Below are 18,612 nucleotides of genomic sequence, written 5' to 3'. Positions count from 1 at the left end.
GGATCACAAATCAAGCCTCCGTAAATTTAAGAAAATTGAAATTGTATCAAGCATCTTTTCTGACCACAACGCTATGAGATTGGAAATCAATTACAGGAAAAAAACTGTAAAAAACACAAATACATGGAGGCTAAACAACCAAGAGATCAGTGAAGAAGTCAAGGAAGAAATAAAAAAATACATAGAATCAAATGACAACAAAAATACGATGACCCAAAACCTATGGGACTCAGCAAAAGCAGTTCTAAGAAGGAAGTTTATAGCAATTCAGTCTCACCTCAAGGAACAAGAAAAATCTCAAATAAACAATCTAACCCTACACTTAAAACATCTAGAGAAAGAAGAACAAAGAAAACCCAAAGTCAGTAGAAGGAAAGAAATCATAAAGATCAGAGCAGAAATAAATGAAATAGAAATAAAGAAAACAATAGCAAAGATCAATAAAACTAAAATCTAAAATCTTGGAGAAGATAAACAAAATTGATAAACCCTTAGCCAGCCTCATCAAGAAAAAAAGAGAGAGGATGCAAATCAATAAAATTAGAAATGAAAAAGGAGAAATCACAACTGACACTGCAGAAATACAAAGGATTATGAGACTACTACAAACAACTATATGCCAATAAAATGGACAGCCACGAAGAAATGGACAAATTCTTGGAAAGATACAATTTTCCAAGACTGAACCAGGAAGAATTAGAAAATATAAACTGACCAATCACAAGTAATGAAATTGAAATGGTAATTAAAACTCTTCCAACAAACAAAAGTCCAGGACCAGATGACTTCACAGGTGAATTCTATCAAACATTTAGAGAAGAGCTAACACCCATCCTTCTCAAACTCTTCCAAAAAATTGCAGAGGGAGAAACACTCCCAAATTCATTCTGCGAAGTCACCATCACCCTGATACCAAAACCAGAAAAAGATATCACAAAAAAAGAAAATTATAGACCAATATCACTGATGAACATAGATGCAAAAATCCTGAGCAAAATACTAGCAAACAGAATCCAACAACACATTAAAAGGATCATACACCATGATCAAGTGGGATTTATCCCAGGGATGCAAGGATTCTTCAATATACGCAAATAAATCAATGTGATACACCACCTTAACAAATTAAGGAATAAAAACCATATGATCATCTCAATAGATGCAGAAAACACTTTTGACAACATTCAACACCTATTTATGATAAAAACTCTCCAGAAAATGAGCATAGAGGGAACCTACCTCAACATAAAAAAGGCCATATATGACAAATCCACAGCAAGCATCATACTCAATGGTGAAAAACTGAAAGCATTTTCACTAAGATCAGGAACAAGACAAGGACGTCCACTCTCGCCACTCTTATTCAACATAGTTTTGGAAGTCCTAGCCACGGCAATCAGAGAAGAAAAAGAAGTAAAAGAATACAAATTAGAAAAGAAGTAGTAAACTGTCACTGCGGATGACATGATACTATACATAGAAAATCCTAAAGATGCCACCAGAAAACTACTAGAAAACAGTATGGAGGTTCCTTAAAAAACTAAAAATAGAACTACCATATGACCCAGCAATCCCACTACTGGGCATATACCCTGAGAAAACCGTAATTCAAAAAGACATGTACCACAATGTTCATTGCAGCACTGTTTACAATAGCCAGGGCATGGAACCAACGAAAATGTCCATCCACAGATGAATGGATAAAGATGTGGCACATATATACAATGGAATGTTAGTCATAAAAAGGAACGAAATTGAGTTATTTGTAGTGAGATGGATGGACCTAGAGTCTGTCATACAGAGTGAAGTAAGTCAGAAAGAGAAAAACAAATATCGTATGCTAACACATATGTATGGAATCCAAAAAAAAATTGGTACTGGTGAACCTAGTTGCAGGGCAGGAATAAAGATGTAGACATAGAGAATGGACTTGAGGACACGGGGTGAGAGGGGGAAGCCGGGGTGAAGTGAGAGTACCATCGACATATATACACTACTGAATGTAAAATAGATAGCTAGTGGGAAGCAGCAGCATAGCATAGGGAGATCAGCTCGGTGCTCTGTGATGACCTAGAGGGGTGGGATAGGGAGGATGGGAGGGAGGTTCAAGAGGGAGGGGATATGGGGATACGTGTATACTTATAGCTTATTCACTTCGTTATACAGCAGAAACTAACACAGTATTGTGAAGCAATTATACTCCAATAAAGATCTATTAAAAATAAATACATAAATAAATAGTTAGCTTTGGATGGGACTCTGGAGGTCATTTGAAGCAATCTCCCAATAAAAGATACACATAATGGAACTGAATTCCAGAAAAGTTAGATGTTTTATCTAGAGCTGCTGCTCTTTGGTGACTGTACTACGAATACAAAAATGTAATTTGCTTCCCACTAAATTATGAGTCTGATAGACTAGGAGCTGACAGATTAGAGTACCAGTAGGCACAGACCAATTTGAAATCTTTACTAAGGTAGATTGTGTCTAACTAATAAACTTTATCTTTATGTTTCAGGACTAAAAACTGCAAATTGTGTTGAGAACATGGGTAAGATATGCTCTAGAGTATTATCTCTGTAATGGGAAGTTTATCAGTGTTATTTCTCACAGGAATAGGTCAGTATGACTGTACTGTCATACTGTCAGCCATTGTCTTCTCAAGGCTGAGTTGTGCTACTGCTACTACCTTTTCAGGGGGAGGGTACCGGAGCCCACCCTAAGCCTATCCCAGCCTTGCCTGTGGCTGTTCTCTCAAGCATTGCATTTGCCTTGGGCATGCAGGGACCATGCCACTCTGACCCTAGCCTATCATTACAGGATTTTGACTCCTGAATGCCCCTACATGACTCCTATGCACAGAGTTAGACTTGTATTCCTTTGTTTTGACATCTTGGGAAGTAATATTTGGGAGACTGATGAAGGATTCCTTCATCAGGGGAAAGACTTGGGGGACAGAACGGTAATGTGGTCTGTTTCCTCTTCCTCAGGGAAAAATAGAATATAACAAAAATAGGCTGTCTTAGAGGACCATGGAAAAGATTTGGGAAGGTAAACAGGAATTCTAAGAGTATTCAGGAACAACATTATCAAATTAGGCTCAACCGATCTGAACCAAAGTTGACAGGAAATGCCTTGGACTGATGCATGCTTTGGGTGGATCCTTTTGAAGATTTATTTAAATAGTTTGAAAATAAGGGTCCATTTCTAGCTGTCTTCCTGGCTAGTTTTTCTTTGAATTCTTCTTAAAGTAATTAAAATGAATCTATATCCATTTATTTTTGAGACTGAAATTTTATATTTCTCATATTGCCATATTTTGCATGTATCTTGACTGAACCTGACATTCACATCTAAGTATAGTACTATGTAATGAAAACATGTTTGTATTTCAGAATATTTTCAACTCTTCCATGTCTACAACTCTGGTAAGTATGCTCTGTTTTTAAAAATAGTGGATGTTTATTAGCTACACGGATGTTTAATAGCTCTTTCCTGTTCAGCAAATTCAATTCTTAGCTGAAGAAAAAGAGTACTTTGCACATATGAAGGAGTAACCTGGCAGATATGAGGCGGAAAAAAAGAATCCATTCTGGGGAAATTTACCTCCTTGCAAATGAGAGAGTTGGCTCTCTGGAGATCTGATCAATATGGAAACATTCTGGGGAATAAGGCTGGGCGGACCTGAAGAGCTAGGCACTCTGGACAGGTCTGAGGCCTCTTATGTATAGCTCTGTTTTCAGTCATTGAGATTAGCCTGCGTGACACCAAACATCCAGATGAAAGTAGAAAGTTAGTCATTTGCCTTTTTCAAGTAAGGTGATGTTTGGTGTCATTTGACTAAAACATCTGGGTGATTAGACGCTTTCCCCAGCCCCTACGTTTCCACTTATGGTGATGTGGCCCAAATCACTTCTTTGCATTTAAGTTCCTTGTTATGTATTTGGCCCATGTAGCTACAATAAGTTTTTCTTTTTTGAAGAGAGAAAAGTATCTGGCCTTTCCTTAAGTATGCAGTTTACCTGACGTTTGGAAGATATTTCCTGTCCTTGTGTGAAGCATTTCATGCTTAGTAACACTTCTTATTGGCAGGGCAGCCACGAGTTTTACTGGTCACTTCACAGGGACTTCAGCTAACTCTTCAAGACAGACATATTTCTAGCTTGTGGAGATCGCTAGGAGACTTACTGTATATAACAGTTTCTCTTAGTAGGAGTGTCCAGAGGAATGTTCCAGCCCAATTAGCCAAGGTGCATTTAGACTGTGGCCGACACTTAAATTTAGTAGCATTAGTTTACTGGATATTATCAAGTGGATCTTTATGGCCATAATTACCTGAAAATAGTTCTGCTCTAACTGTGGTAACTCCCAATTACTTTGTTCTATCATTAAAACTGGTAAGTTTCTTTTTGTAACTTAAGTGAGAAAAACCAGAAACTTGAAGACCCTGGTAAGACATTTTCATAAACTCTAGGGACCTACATTTGTAAGACAGCTTCCTTAGGGGTGGGAGCAGGTGGGCATGGCATGGTAAGGAAAAGTGGGAAGAAGGCAGAACCCACATTAGCTTACTACTTTGGTATGTAAGAGACGCTCCTGAGTTCCAGATATCCTTCTTTATAAGGACGACACAGCAGCTCTGTCTGTCTCCTATCTAACAACCATAAGTCATCCCAGCGGAGCAGTTAGAGACATGACATAAGAAACTAGTTCTAGAGAACTTACTATTTTCTGCTTTAGGCTAGCTGTTACATGGATAGAGGAAGGTGTGACTAATTATTCCACAAACTCTGTAACATAGGGTGTTCATCAGGAGCATAAAAAATGGCATTTTTTCCTAAATTAAAATGATCTTATATATGTATGTATATTTCTGTTTCTAGCAATCTGAATAACAAGTGCTATTAGCTATATCCATTTGATTATTTAGTATATTCCAAAGTATGACTCATTCCCAAATTTTTTTGTCTTTCTTAAAAATGATATTCTTCAAGGGTGCTGGGACAGAAACACTCTCATAAATTACTGGTGAGATTATAAGTTGGAACTTTTCTGGAGGACAATTTCAATAGTATGTATCACTAGCCTTAAAAATGTCCATACCTTTTAACTTAGCTATAACACTTTAAATATTTGTCCTAAGGAAATAAACATAAAAATTTGTGTACAAAATATGTACAGAAATGCTTATGCAGTGTTATGATAGCCAAAATTTATAAATAACCTTAGTATCCAACAGTTGGGTATTGTTAAATAAGTTATATCCATATTATGAAACACTAACCAATTTAAACACCATGTTTTTGAAAAATATCTAAAGATATGAGAAAGTACTTATAATACAGTGACAATAAAAATAGGATAAAAACAAACTCTACTCAATACTCTGTAATGGCCTATATGGGAAAAAAATATAAAAAAGAGTGGATATATGTATATATATAACAGATTTACTTTGCTGTACACCTGAAACTAACACATTGTAAATCAACTATACTCCAATAAAAAGTGTTTAAAAGATAGGATAAAAACAGCATATGGAGTATAATATCAAATTTATTTTAAAATGTCAAAAGGTACAAACTTCCAGTTATAAGATAAATAAGTACAGGGGATGTAGTGTACAACATGACTGTAGTTAACAGCTGTATGGTGTATTTGAAAGCTGTTAAGAGAATAGATCCTAAGAGTTCTTATCACAAGGAAAAAAAAACATTTTTTCATTTTTTTTTTTTTTTTTTGGTATCTGTATGAGATGCAATAAACTTATTGTGGTAATCCTGTCACAGTATATGTAACTCAAGTCATTATGCTGTATACCATAAACTTACACAGTGTTTTATGTCAACTATATCTCAATAAAACTGAGAAAAGTAGTAAAAAATGTGTATGAGCATGTATATATATATATATATATATATATATATAGCAAAGAGACAGGAAATATACCAAAATATTAAGACTGAATAGCTCTGATATCTGGGATTATGAGTAATTTTTAATAATTTCCTATATTTTTCCAAAGTATCTGTAATTATATTAGTTATATAATCAAGAAGTTTCATTTTTAAAAATAAATCATGACAAATGTAGGTCAGAGTCTAAAACAAAATCAACAAGAGATATTTTGCTTAATCTAGGAGAGTGCCTGGATCACTGGCCATAGTTCTCACAGTAAGTTAGGCACCAGTGGGTTCAATCTCTTTCCCTTTTACCCAAAACTCTAAAAGCTTTGAGAGTGGGTCATCTCTCAAAGCTTTTAGAGTTTTCTACTGTAAATAGCTATGTAAATATAAGGTTAAATTTTCAAGCTTACTGTGTTTATCACTAAACATTTCCTATTCTCATCTTCAGGAATGGAAAGCCAGGAGTCCACAATCTTACCTGGTAAGTGATCTTTTACTTACTCTCAGAGACTAGCTACAAGGTTAGAAGGAGGCATGAGGACTCCTAGAACTAAGGACATTACTGGACATGGAGAGTTTGAGGAATAAGTTAAGTCAGAACAGAGGGACTCTAGTTATTGAGAGCTTATTATGTTCCATGCAGTAATGTACTAAGCAGTTTTATAATGTATCACCTTTAATCACCACTTACTACAAACCTACAAGGTATTTCTTTTGAGTAAATAAGGAAATGAAGGTCAGAGGGATTAAGCCTGCCCAATCATAGAGCTAATAACTGTAATGACAATAGAGCTAAACCAAGCAGAGTCTTGGACCCAGTACTATTTCATTTAAAAACCGATGTACTAGGACTGACTGCCTTATGAAGATAAGGTTGGCCAGATAATGAAGTTCTTGAAGTCCACCATAAGGAGTTTGGGCTTTGTCCAGTTAGAGAATGAACAGCAATTGAAAGGTGTTTTTGTTGTTACTGTTTTCTTTTTCCTTTTTCGGTGGGGGGTTGAAGATGGGGGAGGTATAGACCAAAGGGAGCATTAACATTGCAAGATAGTCGATTAACACTAACCAATATTCATTTCTGTCTTCAGGTATGAAGAGCCAAGAAGCCACCCAAGTACCTGGTAAGACAGCTTTATTTACTTTCTTGGCCAAAGTATGAGAAGAGAAGGATCCCCCCCCATGTATTAAAGAGAATATGAAGAGTCATGAGATTATTATTCATTAATATTTCCCTTACAGCTGCCTGCCGGTCATTCTACAAAGATTTAGCTGGGGAAGAGAGTAGAAAAGTACCATTCCTCCCTAGTGTTCATGCCTTCCTGGAGCAGGAAAGTTAGCTCTGCTGGGGGCATGGCTGAAGGCAAGGCTGCTGGGCCCTGGATGAATGCAGCCCAGCCTTAGATTCTATAGCTAAAGATACTCAATAGAAACTTCAACTTCACGCAAAAGCTAACTGCTAGCTTTGGCTAATAACATCGCAGCATCTAGGATCTCCAGGTAACTAGGCATACATAGTACTCTCCTGGCATAGAGGCAGGCTTAATGAGGCGCCATGGCAGAAGTCTCCTCTGAATTTGGCATGGATTTGCACAGTGAGGGTTCATGTAGCCAGAACTTTCAAGTTAAAAAGCCAGAAACTACAGTGCCGTGGGACCTTTGGTGCTTGTATCTCGTGAGTTCATGAGACAAGAAGGAGTTTGGAAAGTGTACTCACAGGAACAAACTGCAAGTCACTGAAAATTTCTTTCTCGTTTAGGAATGAAAACTCCAGAACCTTTTTCACTACCTGGTAAGCGATGTTAGGCATGCTGGAGAGGAAGCTGCCAATCTGGGGAGTATAGATATAATTGTCACCATTAGATAGGCAAGGAAGGCTAAGTACTTTGCACAGCAAGATCACGTGAGTGAGTGAAGGACCCAGGTGTCTTACCTTATGGCCAAGCACCTGTTTCTTAAAACCTGTGGTTCCTCTAGTGTTTTTCCAGTATATTTATCATGACACATTTAACCTACCTTCAAGATATAACCATGAAAGCAGGTATTTAAAAAGTATGAGGCTGTTGCTGAGCGCGGGGCCTTGAGTTTCTGTGGCCAGAGAAACTGAACAGTGTGACTCCTGTCAAGTCAAAAGGGCCTCAGAACTCACGCTTACAGGGGAGGAAAAAAATGAAAAGGCCCTCAAACTTAATTTTTTTCCTGAGACAAGGAGAAGTTAAAAAAAAAAGGTGGACATTATCTAATATTTTACCAGAGAGCTATGGACAGTAGTAACACTTCTCTAGGCCTCAGAATTGTCATCTTTCAAAGGTGGCTAACACATGTCATGTTACCATGCAAGGATATCTGTAAGGACTATAAAAACACAAAATCTCAGGGCGCAAACCTCTATCTAATGGTTCAATCCTGCTTCCGAGTTCATGTAGTGTTTTGGAAATAATTTGTGTTAGGTTTTGTTATTATGGAATGATCATCGGTTAAGGAAATTAGATTGTTGGCATCTGCTAAATGACATCCATCCGCACAGTACTGAGCTTTGCCTCGCATTGCTGCCTTTGGATATTGTGTGCTGTGTACAGAAACAGCCATTCCCAGTTCATGATCTAAAGCACTGACAGACCCAGAGAGAGAGGTTCCGGCAATACTTTTATATTCACCCAGATTTGAACTGTTGGACTTATTTGGCCGCGACTTTGAAGTGAACCTCTAATGACGCTGATGACACACTTTGTGTGTCTACATCTCTTCAGCTCGCTGGAGCTGAGTTTGCACAGTACTCTTGCTGGCACCTTACTAGGCGCCCCGGTTGCCTGAAAGGCAGCTGCGGAGCAGCATGTGGAGGATGGACACGGTCTGTGTGGACAGACAGACCCAGCTTCATGAAGTCTCTCCTCTGCCATTTTCCTCCGGCTAACTTTGTGCAGAGGTAACTTTATTTCACTTTTCTGCACCTCTGCTCCCACATCTGTAAAATGAAGAAAATTTCTGTCTTGCAAGACTGATTAAAATCCTAATGAGATAAAAGTACTGGCAAAACGAATGGTGCCTTAAAATAGTAGTAAATGGTAGACGCCTTTCTTATTATCTGAAAATCTTTTTTTCATTTAGGAATAAAAATGTTACAACCGGGTGAAAAACCTGGTAATAAATTCTTTACTGGGGGTGGGGGCACCATGGGGTTCTGAGTCCTTTACCATAATCGTTCATTTAGCTCCATCTTAAGGGGGATGGGGAGGGGACACTTGAGCTGTACAGCTTCTGACACCCCAGGCTGCAAGCCAGAGGGGGAAATGTTGAGAACTCCTTTCAGTGTGTGCAGCAGACTGCTATTTCGGCTGCCCGGGTCAGGCAGAGAAAAAGGCAGTTGACGTGAAACTGGGACAGTTGGCTTCCCACTGCGCCTGTCTATTCCGGAATGGGACAGGAGGCTTCCCAGGGTGCACAGGCTGCCGTGAGAGAATCTGTAGTCACAGGAATAGCATCATCAAAGAGGTGTGTGTGAGACCCGTACAGTGTGGGACCATCCATTCTGCGCTCCTTAACTACACTCTCCATGTCCTCCAACAAACAGGCCACTCAGTTTTGCTGGGACTGTTTTGTATTGTGCCCTCTCCTAGAAAGCTGTGTGTACTGCAGGCTTTTTAAAAAGTGGTGTCAAAACATTTACACAGGATCTCATAGAATCCAATAAAAGAAATATTGTTATCACCGTTTCAGAGATGGAAACATGGAATATAGGAAGTTAAGGGACCTGTCAAAGGCTAGAATGAGACAGTCAAGACCCAAACTTTTCAAGTTTTGTTCATTTTCTGTCACATGACACTTGTCTTCCAGCTAGATGTAGTTCTAGAAAATACTCCTCTAACCTGGGATCCTAGAACTGGCATTTGGCTTCACAGCTGTCAGAATATGGCAATATTGTAATATTTCAAGGTTAACACACTTGGAGTTAGAATAGCATAGTAAGTAAGAGCAGAGGGTTTGAAAGCAGGCATTGCTACCACTGATTACCTCTGTGATTTTATGCAAGTTTTGGGGAACCTCTGTATAATATGGGTAACTCTACTACCTACTAGGAGTGTAACAAGTAAAGGTAATAATGTACATAAAGCATTTGGTCAATGCGTGACACACAGTAAGCATTCAATAAATGATTAGTGTTATGGTTGTGCTTGGGAATCTGAGTTCAATATGTAGAAAAAAGACTTTTCTGTAAACAAAGTTTAACCTTTCTTTTAATGGAAACACACACATGGTAAAAAATTTCAAAGCATGCAAATGTGTAAACACTGAACCCTTCCCCCAGTCCCACCTATACCTCTAAAAGTAGTGCCCTGCCCCTCAGTCCCACACGCAGAGATAACCAAGTTTGCTTAATCATTTAATCAGATTTTTCTCTTTGGGATAAATCTGTGTACAATGCAGTTAACTCAAAATCTGTTTATATTTTAAAGACAAAAGTCAAGATATCGACAGTCCTAGTAAGAAATATCTCATTTCCTTAGTTGATAAATATCTGTTTCTGCAATATAGAAAAACTGAGAAATTTATTTTCTCTTAATAAACGGAACAAAATCTCGAGTTTAAAGCATCATAACAGAATATAATGTCATATCCAAATGCTTGTATGTGCAAATGGGGGGGGGGTCAACTTGATTTTGCTTCTTAAGCACTCATTTTCAACTGTGTATATAGACTGTACTTTTTCGAGCAATGGTTCTCAACCCTGCAACCCAATTCTCTCTTTTTAGAACAAATATTTTATAAAGGTATCCTGAAATAAGATTCATAAATAAGTCCCACTTGCACCATAAAAAAATCAATATAATGTCCTAACTATATAACAAAATTATATACATTTCAATATGTAAATGCCTCGATTATTCTAGAAGACGTCATGAAGTAGTCAGATTGTATTTACTTACACAGAGAAATCTGGATTTAAGAGAGGACTGGAAGCTATTCTATACAAATATAAGAAAATGAAAGTGTGAAGAAATACCATGGGCACTAGAAGCCAATATTTATTAAAACTATCCAAAAATATTTTGCTTATATGTAAAACTTAGGTTCTGGGTTTGAGCATTATAAATAGGTTTTTAACATATATATATGTCTAGCAGTGCATTTGAAACTTATGTGCAAGTGGGTCGATTTTTCCTTGTGCAAGACTGTCGAGAGCACTGCAGGATACTAGCCCTCTACTTCCACCCCAGTGCTGTGACAATCAAAAATATACCCTGACAAATTTCCAAACTGCCTTAGGGGGCAATACAACCCCCTTGAGAACCACTGCTCTCTAGTAACAGACTAATGCATGAGTGCATCTGCTTATCCATTTCCCCCACCTGTATACATATAACTGCACGTTTATAATTATAGCAAGTAAATTTATGAGTTGAAGGTTTTTATAACATTTACTAGCTATTTCTTTTGATTTCACTTATGTGAGTGGTGGTCCCATTTGGATATTTCCAATCAGTCTTCCCTTGTACAGTCTAAACCAAAACACAGCCAGAAGTCAGATATCTGAGTTAAGGGCAGTGTGAAACAGACCATCCTGAGATGGCTGGACTCCACTGTCCCTCTCTCCGCTAGTTCAGGTGAAAGGGAAGCAGTTTTCTCCAGAGCAGTGTTTTATGTATAGAGGGAAAAAAATTTTTTTTATCAGCTTGCAGGGCTGTTTAAAAAATGCAATTTTTTTTTACACTGTAAAATATTTTACACTGTAAAATATTACACTGTATATTGGTAGAATATGCATATGAAATATACTACCTCGAAATAGAAAAGACACAGAATTAAACTTTATCTTGCATATACAGAAAACGAAAATTTTAAATTGCCAAGAAATTCTAGAGAACTTGAACAAAAAATTACCTTGTCTACAAAGATAATAAAAAGCCTGTGAAATCCTAGATAAAACCTAGATCAGCACACCCTGATGATATATATGAAAATATAGCCCCATATCTGTAATGAACTATATCTAAAGTTGTCCTGGTTAGAATTACTTCATGTAAGTTTCTAACTCAACCTGAATGTTCACATATTCAGGATATACAGTGTAGGTGGATGAAACGTGATACTAAAAATAACATGTGTCAATGACTATGTGTTCTCATTAACAGCTCCAGCTCCAGCTCCAGCTCCAGATCCAGGTCCCAAAACCCATACCTCTGCATCTTCTGGCAAAATGCTCCTTCCACCGTTTGGGACGTTCATCATTTTAATCAGTGTTTCTGCTATAAATCTCTGTCGCTCTGTAGTCTGATACATTCTTTTTAATTTTTTTGGGGGGGGGGGCGCGTGCTGATTTATTTATTTATTAGACTCGAGTGCTTTAGTACAGAACGGTACAGAGATGTTTGTGCTTCAGTACTTTCAAACACTGAGATTCTGATAATTTCAAGGTAAGCAAGTTTCAAGACAGACTAGCTTTTTGATACATTCTTTATTACTTGAAATATGCTACAGGCATCCCACAGAAATCATCAAAAGGAATGATGTATTTTTCACTTGTTGGCCAAAGTCATTTGATAAAATGAGAATTACATATTTGTTAATGTAATTAGCAAATTCAGGTAGCTGACCCAGATGTCATAGAATTCGTTTTTCACTTATTTCTATATTAATCCTACGATTGCAAAAAACTGTATACTTTTGATTTAATTCAATAAAAGACAAATTATTAGCTATAATTTCAGTAGAATTGCTAGATATTAAAATGTCAGTAATGCTAGTGGTTAACATGAATTTAATTCCTAATTAGAATTTAGAGGTGTTCTACTTATCTTTAAAGGATCAAACTTTGACTTCAAATAGTGTATTCTTTCAATCTCTTCATTTTCCTTCTATATATGAACACCTTATTTTTTATAACCACAACAGTTTACCAAGTATTATTTCACATACATAGTCCCTAACTTGAACCTCATGTTAACCCAGGAAGGCAGACAGTACTGAATGAATATGTGGGCTCAATAAGCAAGGGAAATGAGTACAGTACAGCAGTCTTTTCCCCCAGGTATTGTGCTGGTTGAATAGTAATTGATTTAGGCATGGGCTTTGGTAACTAACACTTGTTTACACTGCCAGTGTTTCAAAAAAGGACTTAAGGCCCCTTTCAGAGATTCAGAAAAACTACATGAAATCTAAACTAGGTGTTTGTTAGGGGTTCAGTGTGCTTTAATTCTACCATTTACCTCTCTTCATGTTCAGAATTTTGAGTGGACTTACTTACCACAAGAACCATTAGCCAGTTCACAGAACGTCTATAAATTGTGCTGGAGAACACAACTTAGTCCAGAGGCCAAAGTTGGTCTTTTCTTCTCATTTCCTCCCAAATCTAGAACTTGGTTATCAGTTGCTTGGAACACAGCTCAGGTACAGACCAAGTCCAGTTATCTAACCAGCTGCATGAACAAGGACCACAGGCCTTGCCTTAAACGTGTAGTCACCAGCAGGATCAAAACTTAGGAGGCTAACTGGGCCTGTCTTTAAAAGGCAGACCCCCGAGCCCTACCTAGGGCTTGTGAAATTAGAAACCTAACAATATGAGAGGACGAGAAATGAAAGGCTAGAGAAGTAAGCATGGTATGTATGATTAGCCATCTGTCCAACAGAGAATGTGGCTCAATGAGTAACAACAGTTCTCATCTATTAGATCACCAGCTCTTCCTACAGTAAGAGGGTGTGCACAGGGCGAATGTGCTCTTCCACATTTGGCTACATGGATGAGAAAGATGAGCGGTGTTATAAGAAACAGCCCCGTGAGCCTTGTTTGTGTCTCCTACACAACCGTCAGCTAGCTGGTCTGCATCGTGACAGATTCCTTCAGTGGGCTCTCAGAGCGAGGCCTCTGGATAATACCGTGCACCACACCCCTCGCCATCCTCGTAATACACACGGTGGCACGGTTCATGGGGCTGTTTCTTTTAACACCTCTCATCATAAGACAAAGCATTACGCAGAAATGCAGAGTTAAAGCATTCCAAGAGGGGCCAACGTGATGCAGCCCAGGTGTGCAGTTTGTAGTCAGAAAAATTGTTTAAAATTATCTAGTTGTTAAAGAAGAATCACTATTGCACATTATCAATCATGTCTAATTCAGATTTTCCAGTGTTTTCAGGTACTAATGATGTATTAGAGAATTCTTTATCCTGGATGATACAGGAAGTAATTTTTATTTGCTGTACCCTAGTCAAAATATATCAGTATTGATATACTTTCCTTAGGAGGGTAAAGTCAGACTTAAGTCCGGGTTAAAACTGAAATTCTTGAGCTGTGATTATGATTTAATATTTGTGTGGACATGAATGGTCATTCTCCCGGAGCCAAATAAACAAAGCACCAGACAGAATTATATAAAAAGTAATTATAATCAAGAATTTATTTATAACTTTTCATCTTTTTTAGAAATAAAGAGGTTTAAAAAAAAGTTGTAAAAATGATAAAATGTAATTTTGTTATATCCTAATTGCTTAGGTGTGTTCTATAAATTCCAAATAAGTAAAATAATATAAAAATATATTTTCAAATCTTTATAGAATGAAAAGAAAACCACATTAATCATTAAATACTCTTGGATTTTCTTTACTCCTCCCACAGATGAATTCACAAATATAAAAACTGACATACATTTACATTCTGAAGTACAAATCTCCAACAACAGCCAAGTAATTATACAGTTTGTTATGTGCAAAGTAGACATTTCCTATTTACTTGCTATGGAGAGCAGAATACAGGCTCAATGGAGAATAATCATTAAACACTGATTATTTTTAAGAAGAGTGCTGTTGTAAAAATATACAATAGGAAATATTTTTGGTAATTATGTACTTCTTTTTTAAAGTAATTACAGCTTTTAGATGTAAATCTTTCAAAGGCTATCTCTGAAGAGCAGTGAAGTGACAGTTATTTCAGATTTGATGAACAATAATTTGTCAGGAACCTTCTCAAAAACCAAGTCAGGAGAGAGGATTGTTTTCTTTCTTTTCCCCTCCACATGGTCAGTTCCATTCTTAAGGAAGGCCTGATATAACAAGAAAATGTATTTCACAAACCTTTAACACAAGTTTGTGAACTGTCAACTGAAGACACCACCTCTGATGTGGATGGTTTCATTCAATCCATGTTCTACCAACTTGATATCTTCTAAGTCATCTTTTATGATGCTAATCAAGTGGCTAAGGCCTTCCTGTTGTTGTTTCAAATGCTAGAAGGAATTTAAAAAATATCAATGTATTTATTAAACTGCACGCTACTCACAGGAAAAAGGCTATTTTTCACTATTTTACCAGCAACACAGCACTTAGTGGCTGCTCTCATTATCTGCATATTTAAACATTTGTACTATATCTTTTGCTAACACTTTTAAATACAGTAAAATACTACTGTAAAAAGCAATAAAATCAAATATACAATGAACAATATCTGTAACAGAAATTTTACAAAAGATGCAGAGTTTTAAAGGTTCCTTTTATCAACCTTTGATAAAAAAACAAAGGTATATTAAAACAATGCAAGAAGGTACTCAAATATAGATGACTAGCAAAATAATCATTCTGAAAACTGAGGATTTCCATGTTTTAAAGTACAAAGTATAAACTGATGATAATGGTGATAACTACAATTGCTAGCATTTTAAAGAGTCCTTCCCAGATGTTAGGGCAGTTTGAAGAGTTTCATGGGTATTAAACTCATTTAAAATCCCTTTGAGCACACACTTTGGGGGTACCATTATTACCTCTTCTCTACAGATAAAGAAACTGAGATACAGGTGATGAGCCATGATGCTTCAATTCCAAAACAATATACTGCTTTTCATCGTTTTAGGTAGGTGTTTATATTATTCCCAATTTTACTGCATACATAAACTCTTTTATATAGTTCTTTATTCTAACACGCTGGAATCTTTCTCAGTTAATTTTATTGTAAATATGAATATCATCAAGTGTATGTATACTTTTCGAGAACCCAGGAGCCAAACTAGTTTTCAGTTGCATATAACGGCAATATCCATTCTAAAGCACATAATAAAATCAGATTTGCTGATGACATTTATAACTACCTAATGTCCTCAGGTCACACCAACCTGCCATGCCAATTAATCCTACCTAATATGTTCCACAAAGTTTACCATCTTAATATATTTTTTTAGACACAGTTAATGGTTGGATAACTTTTATTAAACCAATCTATATTTATACTAATGAAACTAAGCTAGAGCAGTACGTCCCAACTTCTTCATTGAAAATGAGCCTTAGACAAGTGGTTGGAGGTTTTGGCTACCCCAGTCTACACCCAGGTCCCCTGAGGGCTGACAGGATCAGTAACTCTACATATTTATAATTGATATGTGGCATCATATGAGTTGGGAATATGTGACATAGAGCAGTTACTTCTGAAACTTTAACTGTGCATACAAATCACTCTGTGATCTTAAAAAATGCAGCTTCAGGAGGTGTGGCGTACGGCCTGAGCGTCTGCATTTCTAACGACCCCCCAGGTGCTGCTGCCGCCCACACACAGCAGCAGGGTCTAGGGCACTTCGGTTGTCTGTATTACCTCTGAATTCATCGATTTGGGGGACAGGGGAAAAGAACTTTTTTTTGGTGGGAAAATATACATAACATGTCCATTTTAACCGTTTTATGTCCAGTCCAGTAGCACTGAGTAAATCATGTTGTGCAACAATCACTACCATCTATCTGTAGAACGTTTTCATCTTCTCAAACTGAAATTCTGTACCCATTAAACACTAGCTCCCCACTCCCCTTCCCCTCAGCCCCTGGCAACTACCATTCTATGGTAGTCTCTATGAATTGGACTACTCTAGGTACCCCCTATAAGCGGAATCATACAACTTTTGTCCTTTCACACTGGCTTATTTCACATAATGTAGTGTGTGCATGTGAGAATCTCCTTCCTTTTTAAGGCTAATATTCCATCGTATATGTACCATAGTTTGTTTATTCATCCATCTGTGGACACTTGGATTGCTTCCACTTTGGCTACTGTGAATAACGCTTCTATGAACCTGGCTATACAAATAATCTGTTTGAGTCCCTACTTTCAATTCTTTTAAGTATGCACCCAGAAGCAGAATTGCTGGACTATATTGTAATTCTATGTTTAATATTTTGAGGAACCATTTTTCACAGTGGCTGCATGCACCATTTTTACACTGCCGCTAGCTATGCACAAGGGTTCCATTTTCTTCACATCCTCTAAACCCTTGTTATTTTGTTTTGTTTTTGTTTTTGTTTTTTTTTTTTTTGGATAATAGCCATCCTAATGGATGTGAAGTGGTGAATTCACCTTTTTAAAAGGTGACTCTAGTGCAACACTTACCTGCTTGATTTCTCGTAACAGATCTGCATCTATGTAATATCTTTCTTCAGATTTGACTGCTCCAAAATGATTCTGCATCCTGATTTGGGACATCAGTTCATTCAGTCGGCCCTAAAAATAATACAGAGTTGAGGGACTTCCCTGGTGTCATGGTGGATAGGACTCGGCACTCCCAATGCAGGGGGCCTGGGTTCGATCCCTGGTCAGGGAACTAGATCCCACATGCATGCTGCAACTAAGGAGCCCGCCTGCCACAACTAAGGAGCCAGCAAGCCGCAACTAAGGAGCCCGCCTGCCACAACTAAGACCCAGCACAACCAAATAAATAAATAAATAAATAAAAATACTGAGTTGCATTACAACTGCTCACAACAGCAACCATTTCTAAAAGAGAATGTTTTATTTTTAAAAGGATAGGTACTACTCTAATTAAAGGTGTCAATTCTCCCTCTGTACATTATCTGAAACACTAATACAAGGCCAAAACATCATGATTAAGAGTCTACTTTAGAAAGGAAGTTTTGATTAAAGAGAACAAATAACAAAAAACAAGTATACAAAATTCCTCTTTTTGAAGACCAAGTAACATTTCTCTGCAGATCCACCTGAAACAAATTCTAGCTTTATGGTCTTACAAGTGCTTACCTTAAACTGAGTAGGGGCATTTAGTTCACACTGAATTGTATCTAGCTGAACTCGCAGCTGCTCTTCATCAGCCTGGATGGCATACCCGCTCTTCCTCTGAATTTCCTGTTTGATTAGGACCTATACCAAGAAAACCCACCAATAACGACAGAATCATCTCTTTTCACTTATGCAAGTAATTTTATTACACGTCAACTGTGAAAGAAATTAGCTGAATACACTAACAATAGTTAGAATCATTAACAGTTCAAGATTTGAATTATGTTTGCCCATTTTTATTAGGCAAGTTACATTAATTTGTTACTTTTAATGACTACATAATTTTCATGCATTATTAATCAATAAACTCAAGTATTCTTATGTTGAGGGGCATATATTTTATTTCTAGTTTTGACACTATGAACAATGCTGTAATAAACATTTTTGTATATGTATCTTTATTTACTGGTAGAGACCCCCAGGAATGAGATTGCTGGGTTTAGAAGTGTGTGTGTTCAATCTTTAGAAGCTGCTAGATTGCTTTCCCAAAGCAATACTCTGATGAGTATTAAAGAGATCACACAAATTTTTTTAAAAACCTGCATTCCCTTGAATGTGTTTGTTTTCTTTGGCCGCGCCACTTGGCCTGTGGGATCGGCTAGCAGGATCTTAGTTCCCTGACCAGGGATCAAACCTGGGGCCCCTGCAGTGGAAGCGCAGAGTCATAATC

The 18,612-nt window shown here is 37.3% G+C and overlaps 2 protein-coding genes across 7 annotated transcripts in view; one reads left to right on the top strand and one right to left on the bottom strand.

Moving 5' to 3' along the window:
- The window catches only part of ART3 (ADP-ribosyltransferase 3 (inactive)), a 43,827-nt gene extending 31,223 nt beyond the window's left edge, over positions 1-12,604 (top strand). The window contains exons 4-10 of one of the 4 annotated variants that reach the window (XM_082389396.1): positions 2,519-2,551; positions 3,396-3,428; positions 6,355-6,387; positions 6,995-7,027; positions 7,663-7,695; positions 10,355-10,384; positions 12,035-12,604. In XM_082389396.1, coding sequence (XP_082245522.1) covers positions 2,519-2,551; positions 3,396-3,428; positions 6,355-6,387; positions 6,995-7,027; positions 7,663-7,695; positions 10,355-10,384; positions 12,035-12,177 — 338 coding nt within the window. In that variant the 3' untranslated portion in view covers positions 12,178-12,604. Of the gene's footprint in view, positions 1-2,518; positions 2,552-3,395; positions 3,429-6,354; positions 6,388-6,994; positions 7,028-7,662; positions 7,696-9,317; positions 9,556-10,354; positions 10,385-12,034 lie in introns of those variants that run through there. The other 3 variants (XM_082389393.1, XM_082389394.1, XM_082389395.1) reach the window with 3 other exon arrangements.
- NUP54 (nucleoporin 54) overlaps positions 12,203-18,612 on the bottom strand; it is a 32,430-nt gene continuing 26,020 nt past the window's right edge. For all 3 annotated transcript variants that reach the window (XM_082389372.1, XM_082389374.1, XM_082389373.1), the window contains 3 exons: positions 17,904-18,023; positions 17,259-17,369; positions 12,203-15,120 (listed from right to left, as the gene is read on the bottom strand). In XM_082389372.1, coding sequence (XP_082245498.1) covers positions 14,992-15,120; positions 17,259-17,369; positions 17,904-18,023 — 360 coding nt within the window. In that variant the 3' untranslated portion in view covers positions 12,203-14,991. The remainder of the gene's footprint in view (positions 15,121-17,258; positions 17,370-17,903; positions 18,024-18,612) is intronic.

Source organism: Balaenoptera borealis (assembly GCF_965194805.1).
Source record: "Balaenoptera borealis genome assembly, chromosome: 4".
NCBI classification, from domain to species: domain Eukaryota; kingdom Metazoa; phylum Chordata; class Mammalia; order Artiodactyla; family Balaenopteridae; genus Balaenoptera; species Balaenoptera borealis.
This window is presented reverse-complemented; position numbering and strand designations above follow the sequence as displayed.